The sequence below is a fragment of the Penaeus monodon genome, unplaced genomic scaffold, assembly GCF_015228065.2.
Source record: "Penaeus monodon isolate SGIC_2016 unplaced genomic scaffold, NSTDA_Pmon_1 PmonScaffold_11004, whole genome shotgun sequence".
Taxonomy (NCBI): domain Eukaryota; kingdom Metazoa; phylum Arthropoda; class Malacostraca; order Decapoda; family Penaeidae; genus Penaeus; species Penaeus monodon.
The window spans coordinates 1-11,895 of NW_023639720.1; the positions used below are offsets into that span (position 1 = coordinate 1).

The following is an 11,895-nucleotide window of genomic DNA, read 5'->3' on the forward strand; positions in this document are numbered from 1 at the left end:
CCTATCCCAAAGGCATGCCGCGGTGAGAAACTGGACGCAGGCACGACCCTCAAGCAGGACGAGATCGACGCCGGCTCCCAGGCCTATTATAAGATCCCCAACGCGGCCGACTTCCTGGAGTGCTGGTCCACTATACCTGGTATGTGTGTTTGTGTACGTTTGCGTGTACGTGTGTGCATTTGCGTGTGCATGCGTGTATGTGTGTTTTTTGTATGTATGGATATGAGTATATCTTTATGTAAATATATCTGTATATGCATGTAACATACCTTCAGTATGTGCATACATGTAGAGAATTAGACTGATAGGGAATTATACTCATGTTCTTGTAATTTTTTAAATCACGATTTTCGAAATTCTTTTCACACATGGCATTTCATCTGACCTTTTTTTCTGCCAGGTTACTTCTCTTGGCGCAACACAACCAATGGTTCGTGGTTCATTCAGTCGCTGGTGGAAGTGCTGACCCGAGACAGTGCGCATGACGACTTACTCTCCATGATGACCAGTGTGAACCGTAACATGATTCTGAACTACCCAAGTAAGGGTACGTAATTAGCTTTGCTTTGCCCCCTTTTTGTGGTTTCACCGTTTCTGAGCATCTTTTCATTTTAGATTTTTTTTTTTTTTTTTTTTTTTGAGGGGGGATCTCATTTTCTTTGTTTTGGGGGGATCTCACTTTCTTTTTGTTTTTGCGGTCTCGTTTTCTCCGTTTTTTATGGGTTTCTTCTCTATACACTGGAAAGTCCTGCCATCCGTTCTTTCGTAATGCCTTTGCAGTGGAATATCTAATAGAATCATTGAAGACTTTGCTCTTAGTATGCAACAGTGCGTGTGGAGGCTGCCGTAAATATCACTAATATACTTAATCTTTGTGTTGCGTTCGACTGGAGAGAATCTCACACACTTCAGTTGCGTAAAAACAGTTAACATAACCCACTGGATCCGAATACTTCACAGGAGTTACGTGACCCAAAACACGGACTTCAGGCTTACTTGAGAGGCCACCTTGCCGTGTGCGTGGCTTGAAGGCCACTCGTGTGCGCTGAGAAAACTCCATGCCTCCTCTGTTCTCTTTCTCGGCAGAAGCATTTCTTGCTTTTTGCCATTTGCCAATGTCTTTGTCATTTTATCCAGGGCATGGGAATAGCGTCCTTCCAGTCTTGGCTCACGGGCAATACATTCCACACTCATTTATCAATGGAAATAATGCAAATTCCTAGATGCCAAATGGGTCTAATCGCCCTGCAAAAGCTTTGTGCACTCGTGGCGATATGATGGCCACTTCATCCACTTCAAAAGAGTTACATGTCATACCTCCTTTTTTCTGTGTGTGTGTGTGGGTGTGTGTGTCTTGAATGGTCTATAAGCACGGATTTAGGGAGTGACATTGAATTATATAGAGTAAAGCTAGAGATCATGTATTGATAGTTACCTGCTATGATTAATATCAGTTATGAAGCCATTACTGATCTGAATAAATATTTATTCCTGTTACAGATAAACAGCGCATGAGAAAAAACAAGCTGCCTACATTGTCTCAACCCTGATGCGAAAAGTGTACTTTACCCCAAAGTATTGACTGGTGCAGGAACAAGAGCTGGGAGGTGCACTTGCGGCCCCCAGTACCAGGAAGATGTCTATGATTGCTCATTCATATGTGCCAAAGAAACCTTTCTTTTATCACATTCATCGTATAGTTTTAAGATTTCTCATTCATCTCTGTTGTTCTGTACGAGCAAATCTTTTAAGTAAAATCCCGAGACCTTACAGGGAGAAGAAACGCCTCTACTAATAAAATGTAGCCTTGACCTTTTCTGACGTGGGATTTGCCTGTTTGTTTGTGCATGATTGCTGTTTTTTTCTTCTTCTTTCATTTCTTTTCTTCCTTCCGTTTTCTTTTCTTTCTTTTCTTTTTTCTCTTTTTTCTTTTTCTTTCTTTTTCTTTTCTTTTTTCTTTTTTCTTCTTTTTTCTTCCTTTTTTTTATTTATGTTGGATATTGTATCGTCAGCGACGATAGATAAAAAAAATATATATAATTATTATGTGTTGTATGGTGTTTTCTTTCAATTATATTATGTAATTATTTGCTTGTGTAATAATTCAAGAAAATGGAAGTATCCTATATGCTGTGCCAATAGATGGCGTTGGTTTTGTACATGACAGTTCGCTCCTTGGCCAATTCTTTGGTTACGATTTGATTCTTGCACGGTCATTACTCACTCGTGTTTTCAGCTTTTGTCGAGCAAACACCTTGGTTATAACGCAGTAACAACAAACACAGTCTTGTGCCACAAGAGCTACCCTGGAGCCCGGGGCCTCTCGTCTCACTTGACATTGTTAAATTAAAGTAAAATCCTGTAAATTACAGATCATTTTTTGTGCTTTGCCAGCACCTTCAGTGCTCTTGTTTTTGCAGGTGACACGAGACTACAGTAGGCGTAGTCAGCACCCCACCTCAGACCCGCAGCTCTCTTCTACACCAGGGTAACCCTTACCGGCATTGACCCCTGGGTAGGGAGGCCCAGTAGTCTGGGGCGTCCTTTGGGGCACTTTTTCTCCATTCTAAAATTTTCCTTTTTCATGTGACTTCCCTGAGCCTACCGGAGTACCCTTGTGGGCTCCCGTATTCGCCTGGGGGGTGGGCACCGACTTACCGTCCTTCGCACTAGGCAAGTTCGGCGGTAAGGGAGTGTCCTCCACATAACTCGATCCTCTCTGTGGTACTGGAGAACGCAACCAGGCTTCCACTGGGGGGTAGAGGACGAAATACTGATTTACTCTCTCTTAGCTATTGCTGTTAGGTTGATACCAAAGTTAAGAGTTTTCAAATCCCTTCAGGAGAACGATTTTGAGCAAATGGGTCGGACCTGGTCCGATGCCCAGAATGAATGATACCCCGGCTACCCCTTCTCCTCCTCAAGGAGGAGGGGCGACTCATGAGTACTCCTTGACAAACTCGACCCTGAACAACGGAACCCCCACTAACGACAAAACGAGAAGACCACTTTTCAAAATCCCCACCGAGAATGCAAGGTTCGCGAATGTAAAATGCGTGAATGAAAATCAATCGCTTTTGAACGTGAACCCCTTTATCATCAAAAAGGTCCTTGATGGTCAAGTGGACGGCGATTTTGATTTTGTCAAAAAATTGCGAGATGGAAGCCTCGTTGTTGAAGTACAATACAACTCCCAGATTAAGGATTTACTTAAGCTGACGCAAATTCATGATCTTCGAGTTAAAGTACTATCCCTATTGGCCCAAATACCTGTAAGGGAGTAATCTTTCACAGGGATTTGAGGACGATGGAAGAAAGTGAAATTCTTGAGAGCATGAAGGACCAAGACGTAGTGGACGTTCATTGTATGACCAAGAAGGACGGGAATATGCGAACGAAAACTGGACTGTGTTTTTTGACCTTTGCTTTAAACAAAATCCCTGAGTATATCAACGTCGGTTATGAACGTGTTCAAGTAAGACTTTATATCCAAAAGCCAATGCATTGTAGTAGATGCCAAAAATTCGGACACACTCATTAAGATGTATTGATAAAGACTCGAGTAAATTTGTATGCCGTAAATGTGCTGAAGCCCATGACACCATTACATGTACTAACCAGATTTCCAAATGTGCTAATTGTGGAGGTCCCCATCAGTCAGGATCTGCTGAGTGTAGCATCCTGAAGAAGGAAACCGAGACATTAGCATATTGAGAAAGCATGAAGTTAGTTATACTGAAGCTAAGAGAAAGTGGAAAGTTTGACACACAAACCCGATACTTCCTATGCTGAAGCAGTAACTCACACCACCCCTAGTGCAAGTAATGTCAGTCAACAGCTTGCAGCTAAGGATAAAGAAATTGCTGAACTTAAACAGACCGTTAAAGAATTAAATATTAAAGTATATCACCTGACCAAATTGGTTGATCAAATGACTGCATCAACCCAGTCTAAACATCATAAGGAGGATGATACTGAATCACAGTCCGGAGCGCACCTTCCCGTCTGGGCTACTCCTGTGAGGACTTCGTCTGGCTCGCGATCGGCTTCTCGGGAGAGAAGCAGATCGCAATCTGTCAGTCGTCTCCCTCGCCAGGAGGTACAGGACATGAAGGCTTCTGTCTCCAAACCATCCTGAGAGAGGTACCCGGGAAGCGAGGGAGAGGAGGCGTCTCCCTCCCAAAAAAAGAAAAAAAACTGGTGGACAAGGCACTTCCAAACCCCATAAAACGTAATCTTCGCGTCGACCATTATACAATGGAACTGTCGAAGTCTTAGATCTAAAGTAAATGACCTTAAGTTATTAGCCTCGTCCTATGCTCCCGATATTATAGTTTTCCAAGAAACGCACTTAACACACCTCGTCTCTGACGAGATCGTTTCGCTGAGGATTGATTGATTGATTATTTAGAATTATCTGCCGCGTCAACAGCTAAGGTCATTAGTGGCGAATGTTAACTACAAATATTAAAATGTTTAAAACTTTAAAAATCTATCAATAAAATATCTTACAATTAACAAAAAATAGATTAAAAATCAAAGCATAAATATTATGCTCTAAGTGCATAAAATTATTGCATAAACATTATGCATAATTAAATTTTATTGAAAATATTAGTCTCCCTAAGGAAATTAATAAGACCCTCTATGTCACAATCTTCCCCCAATACATTTTTCAGTGTATATGGGGGAGACAAGTACATAAGTCTTTGGTCTGAGAATGTTGCACATCTTTCCACTACATGTGCGATCGTTAATGGCTCTTGGCATCCTTCACAAAGTGCTTGATTTTTAGCCATCATTGGCCCATGAGTCAGTCTTGTGTGCCCGATTCTTAGTCTTGTTAATACAACTTCCACTTTTCGGTTGGGATGGATGCTAGTTGCCCAACTGTCAAGGTCATCTCTAATGTCACACAGTTTGTTTCTGGAGGTATGCCTCCATTGTTCCCTTCTGATGCTGGGTTTCAGGTCGGTGTGTGGGAGAGGAAAACGAGCATCAGAAGGCTGAGCGGCAGCTGCCTTGGCCTTCTGATCAGCTCGCTCATTCCCACTGATACCAACATGCGCTGGCACCCAACATAGAGTTATCTTTTACGTGTTGACATCAGTGCAAGCCAATCTTGAACCGCCCTCACTACTGGATGTGATGAGTTTAAGCTCTTGATTGCTTGCAAGGCACTACGAGAGTCACAATATATCACAACAGAATGGTTCGTAAGATCTCTAGTCATCTTAACTGCTGTAAGGATGGCATGTAACTCTGCAGTGAAGATCAAGGCTGCTAGAGAAAGACTGCCAGATGCAGTCTTCCTTCTGCTCACTGCTGCAAAACCCACGCCATTTTCAGATTTCGAACCATCTGTATAAATTGCATCTGATCCTGGTATTTAGAAATGTGCTGAAGAAATTTCTCTCGGACTTCTGCTTCGATCTCTCCCCTTTCTCAATTCCGACGAAATCCAGCTCGACTTGATTAGTCCAAGGGGGAATAGGGGAATTCCAACAGCCAGAACCTTAGAGAGATTTAAATTAAGATCCACAAGATTCCTCATTCTCTTACCATAGGATCGGCTATCCTCAAGGGGGTTGAAAACCAATCTGGATGTAGGAGATCCCGGAATCCTTTGTAGTCTCGTGTAATAAATCAGGTTCATGTATTCTCGTGTAATGAAAGAGGTGGTTCTCCACTCAGCATACAGGGACTCCACAGGTGAAGACCTGAAAGCCCCAGTACAGATTCTGAGAGCTTCATTATGAACCGAGTCCAACATCCGGAGAACAGTGAGAGTTGCAGATGAATAAGCTTCACATCCATAGTCAAGCTTACTACGAATAAGCGCTCGGTAAAGCCGTAGAAGCGTTGTGCGGTCTGCACCCCAAGATAAATGTGAAAGAACCCGCAAAATACTAAGTGCTTTGGTAGCCTTCACTTTTAACTGTTTGATGTGAGGCACCCATGTAAGCCTTGAGTCAAAAATTAGACCCAAGTACTTCACCTCTTGGACAAATTGCAGTGGGTTTGCTCCTAAATAGAGGGAAGAATGGAATTTTCCTCGTTTTTGGAAATGCATAGCCATGGTCTTGCTTGGGGAAAATTTGAACCCATGATATGTTGTCCACTGTACAACCTGATTTATTGCAGCCTGCATGTGTCCTTGCACATCCTGTAAGCTTCCTCCTGAGCAGTACAGTGTAAAGTCATCCACATACAGATTACATGAGACAGAACTTGGAACAACCTTTACAATGTCATTTATAGCAATGGCAAACAGGGTCACACTTAAGACACTCCCTTGTGGGACCCCTTCCAGCTGATCTTCCAGGTTAGAGAAACGGTTTCCCACCCGAACTTTAAATTTCCTGTTAGCAAGGAAGTTTTGTATGAAGGTAGGTAATGCTCCTCTTAAACCAATGTCATACAACTTCTTGAGTATGCCATGCTTCCAAGTAGTATCATAAGCCTTTTCAAGGTCAAAGAAGACTGCTAACATGTGCCGTCGCTGTGCGAAGGAATTCTGTATAGCAGTTTCCATCCTTACAAGTGCATCTGTGGTCGATCTCAATCTTCTAAACCATATTGATATGGAGTCAGCACGTTTTTCCCTTTCTAGCAGCCATGTCAACCTGAAGTTTACCATTTTTTTTTCTCCATCAGCTTGCAGATGCAACTGGTGAGGGAAATTGGTCTGTAATTTCCTGGTGTGGAAGCATCCTTGCCAGGTTTAGGAACAGGAATGATTATACTCTTTCCATGTGGATGGCACTGTACCCTCCCTATATATCCTATTGAATAGGTCCAACAAGAACTTCTGGGAGCTCTCTGGTAAGTGAGATATCATTTGGTATGGAATATCGTCACTTCCTGGGGCAGTCTTACGGCAGAGCTGCAAAGCAGAGTCCATCTCCTTGCGCAAAAATGGCAAGTTGTATGAAGTTCTGCTGCAGTTCTACTGAAGAACGACACTGGGTGTCGTTCCTGTTCAGCCTGAAGAGTGGAGAATCGGGCAGTGTAAGATGCTCCAGAGGAGATCTCTGCCATGGATTTAGCAACATCTTTTTTATCTGTGATGATTATGCCATCAATCTTCAAAGCAGGTGGTGACAGTGATGTGCTCTTTCCAGCGATCTTACGTACCTTGTCCCATACCCATGCTAAGGGGGTCCTAGAGTTAATCGAGGAGACGTCCGTCTGGCCTCCTTTAGTACTCGCCTGGCCTTGGCTCGGGTCTTTTTGTAATGGATCAAGGTTACATCACTGGGGCGTCGTTTCAACTGTCTTAATGCAGCTTTTCTTGCTCTGACAGCTTGTTGGCATTCATCAGACCACCATGGTACTGGAGGTCGACGGTAATGCCCGCTACTTTTGGGAATGGATGCTTCTGCTGCAAGGTGAATTCGTGATGTAAGTGATTAACAGCATCTTGAACACACTGGATAACATTCACAGATCCATGCAATACTGCAGTTGATCTTAAAAGATTCCAGTCCCGCATGTTCAAGTCGCCATCTCTGCACTCTATTGGCTGAATACCATTCACCTCCTCCAAAAGTATTGGAAAATGGTCACTTCCATGTAAGTCTTCCATAACCTACCAAGTGAAATCCATCTGTGAATCAGGTGAGACAATTGACAGGTCTATATTGGAGAATGTCCCATTTTGAATTTGGAAATGTGTGGGAGTGTCACTGTTCAATAAAACTGCATCTACTCTTAGGAGCAAGGACTCCAAGGCCCTTCTTCGAGGGTTGCACAAAGTGTCTCCTCACAGGTGATGCCGACCATTGAAATCTCCCAAGAGTAGAAATGGATGTGGCAACTGCCCAAGTAGATCTTCCAAATCATTTATGTTGAGATTATGTGGAGGAAGGTAGATAGATGCAGCAGTGTAAGGTCGTGTCAAGCCTATTCAGACAGCCTTCACCTGCAGTGTTGTCTGCAGGTGGATGGCCTGGAAAGGAATATCCTGACATACCATTACTGCTACTCCTCCATGAGGTCCATTGTCAAAAGTCCCATAATGGGCTTGAATTTGGAATCCTCTCAGGGAAATCGGATGATTTTCCCTGGTCATAATCTCTTATAGGCATACACAAACTGGGTTATATGAAGCTATCAGATGTTGCAGTTCTTCCCATTTTGCATGAATTCCCTGACAGTTCCATTGGATTAGGGTATCCAGTTCTTTAAACTATTTTTTCATAAGGTGTTTGGCAGCACCTGTGGTCAAGGTTTGCCCCACACCTTTAGGCTGTCCATTTCCAGGATCTTTGGAGAGTCTTTTGAGGGTTGTTTACCCGTGGAAACTAGTTTCCACAGGCTTCCTTTTGACAGCTCAGGATTTCTTGCCTGGGCAAAGAACGGACCTGAGCCTTTGCTTCAGGGGCATTCTGCCTAGCAGCAGGGGCCCCTGTGGATGTGGTGGCAGCTGGAGCTGTCACCGTTGAGACCCCTGAAGCCCTTCCTGACGGCTCCAAAACCCACCTTGAACTGAGTCTTTTGAACAGGCCAGGATTCCTTTGCCTGGGCAAGGGGCAAACCTGAGCCTTTGCTTAAGGGGCATTCTGCCTAGCAGCAGAGGCCCCTGTGGATATGGTGGCAGCTGGGGCTGTCACCATTGAGGCCTCTGGAGCCTCACCTGATGGCTCCAAAGACCTTACTTTGGGAGGAGGAGTCTCCTCAATAGACCCCTCACTCCTACTCTGTTTCTGGTGGAATTCACCAGAGGCAGTTTCAGCAATTGGGGACTGAGGTTTAAAAGAAGTGGCAGAGTGTGTGGTGTAAGAAGCATTGGAGGGCAAAGGTTGGTGGGAAGGAGGATGAGCCAGAACCGAAGCAAAGGATTTACCTGGCTGTGCAAACAGCACACGGACACGTCGCTTTGCCTCTGGAAAACTAACTTTCTCCTTGCTCCTTATTAGCAATACTTCTTTCTCAAATTTGTACCTTTTACATTGCTTTGAAGAAGCTTCATGTGCTTCTTTGCAGTGATAACAGCATATTGGACCTGGACAGTTGTCATCTTCTTGATGACCTGTCGTACCACACTTTACACATATTCTTGCTTGTCCATTTTCCTTAAAACGGCAAGAGTTGGCTCCATGCCCATAACCCTGGCAGTGGAAGCACCGCATAGGGTTGGGCACATATGGCTTTACCTTGAGGTGGTACCATGCCAACTTAACTGATTCTGGAAGGACCAACGTATTAAAAGTTAGAAGGAGAGCTGGTGTAGACTGTTCCAAACCGTCAACTTTCTTCTTAAAACGTTTTAACTGCCACTACATTAAAATTCTCTAGTTCCTCTAACAGTTTCTCCTCAGAATACCTCATCAGGTCTCGGGAAAAGACAAAGCCCTTACACTGATTGAGGGTTTTGTGAGGAGAGCATGAAACTTGAGCCCCAGGGATGTTGCATATTGCACGCAGACGGTCACTCTCATCTTGTGACGAAACTTCAACTATCAGGCTACCATCTCGCTGTGGGGTGATGCGAGGATCACGTTGACATACCTCAACTATTTTCCTATATACTTCAAAAAATCAAATCCATGATTGATACACCATCAATGGTCTTCACTACTAGGTACTTACTATACGAAAAACTCTCATATATACCAGTAAGATTCCTTAGTGGATTGAGGAGGACTTTTCCCCTTCTTACCTGGTTTGGGAGCCCGGGAACCGTTACGATTCCCATTCTTGCCCTTTGGAAGCTGGAAAGGCTCCAGAGTGACATGTGATGTTCCAGAGGGAATGGTCGGGGGATTGCGTAAGTCGTCAGGGAGAGAGCTAGATCTTTGTAAATTTGTAGTACTCATACAAATTAGAATTCTTCATTTCCTCACCCCCCCACCCACCATGGAGTCCAACAAGGGGAAGCTATAGTTGGGCTCAAAATCTCCCAACAGCCACAGGGGTAATGAGGAAATATACGCAGCCACTGTTACAGTACTGATGGCAGTCGCGGGACCTATTCGCTGCCGACTGAATAGTACCTGCTTGACCCTAGCCATATTTGACCAGCCGATTGACTTGACCGGCCTTGATCAAGCCACCCGTCTAACCAGAATAAAGGACCAAAGAGGTGTGTTATTAGCTGCAGGGCGCAGCGTGCAGCATCGCTCAACCTCCAGGACTCCTGTCTCCTGGTATTACGGGATGCCACCACGGTAAACCACACGTGGGAGGTTCTCCCGGGGTCCAAGATGAGATGAACCAGGGGTGGTGCACCACCCCCTCTCATAGGCCTTGGTGAAACCAGGAAAGCCATTTTGTCTCATCCCTCCTGTGACCCCTTCAGTATGGGTAGCCCTCTGGTCCGGCTCACCAGATCATTGGGAAACCTCAAGCCCCCCCACCGCGGCAAGGCGGCTTCCGTTGGGGGGTTTCGCTGAGGAACTCCCATTTATGTCGGAAGGATCGTGAGGGTAGGGGTGGAGGCGGAGTCGCATGAAACATCCACCAAAGCCTCCCTTTTTACAGAAGTGACTATTGATTCTACTTTGGAGTTTGTCGCATGCAAAGAAAAAAATTAAATGGCATGTATCTGGCTATATGTTCACTTTATTGTCCACCTGATGCGTGATAGCCTATGTGAGCTCTTTGCTCTTAGGAACGTCCTGCCACAAAAAAAGTAATTTTAGCTGATTTTAATGCTCATCATACGTTAGGGGTTCCCTGGGGGTGGATGGTAGGGTGAGCAAGTAGTTAAGTTGCTTAATGAGTCTGATTTAACCCTTCTGAATGATGGTATCCGACGCGGGTGGATGATAATACCGGTAATTTGAGCTTTATTGACTTATCTGTCTCTTCTCAATAGCGCCAAAGTGCCTGTGGCACACCATTGACGACCCCGTTGGGAAGAGATCATCTTCCTTTTTTGATTAAATATTCATGCGACACAGTGAGAACGCCTTCAGCGCCTAAATTTTAACGTAAAACAGCAACTGGGTCGCCTTTACAAGGAGCGTCAAGCTCGAACTTGTTGGAGAAACCATTGACGATAAAGTAAACATATTTAGAATTCGATTATAGAAGCAGCATTGCTATCCATTCCTAAAACTTCGACAGATAGCGTTAAGCATAGAGTTTTTTTTCCCTGGTGGACACCAGATTGCCGCAGGGTGCTGTGCCGACGCATAAGGCCTACAGGCTTTTCAAAAATAATCACAAAATCACAAATCACAAATGAGAACTTTTGCAACTACAAACTAGCAAGGTCCACTGTCAAAAAAAATCAAAAAAGAAAAAAACATCTTGGTAAAATTAAAAACATCACTCACGAGGGAACCATTTCGACAATCCTAAAGACATTGCTAATGTACTCGCCAGGCAGTTCTCTTTACACAAGCAGCTCGGCAAATTACCATCCCCTTTCCTGACCATCAAGGGAGCCGCTAGCTGCAACCTATTCACTTTGCCACAGGAGATGACTTTGATTATAATAAAGACCTAACAATGAATGAGCTTGTCCGAGCCCCAGAAGCCTGTAGAGGAACATCCCCAGGCCCTGATGAGATTCGATATGAAATGATGAAGCATCTTAAACTGATGACATGATTAAGTTTCTAGAAGTGTACAATGAAATTTGGAAAAGCCACACTTTTCCAAACTCATGGCACTTCGCCCACATCATTCCCATATTGAAAGGAGGGGGTAATCCCAGACTTGCCATCTCCTAAACCCCCCAATTGCGTTAACAAATTGCTTATGCAGGGCATGGAAAGAATTGTTAACAGTAGGCCCATTGCATTTTTTAAATTCCAGTAATTTGCTAGTTGACGAGCAGTGCGGTTTCCGCAAGGGACGCCAAACTCTCGATCAACTAGTAAAGCTGGGGAACAGATGCAATAAAATTCAAAGAGGCCATTGGCCAAAAAGTTTTATGGATTC

General features: G+C 44.1%; 1 protein-coding gene across 1 annotated transcript; it reads left to right on the forward strand.

Moving 5' to 3' along the window:
• Positions 1-3: 3 nt before the first annotated feature.
• Positions 4-1,730, forward strand: LOC119568822 (caspase-1-like; the record flags this gene model as incomplete). Its single annotated transcript, XM_037917258.1, has 3 exons — positions 4-139; positions 401-547; positions 1,501-1,730. Coding segments are annotated over 3 exons (333 nt in total), but the record flags the coding sequence as incomplete, so codon positions are not given.
• Positions 1,731-11,895: the final 10,165 nt, after the last annotated feature.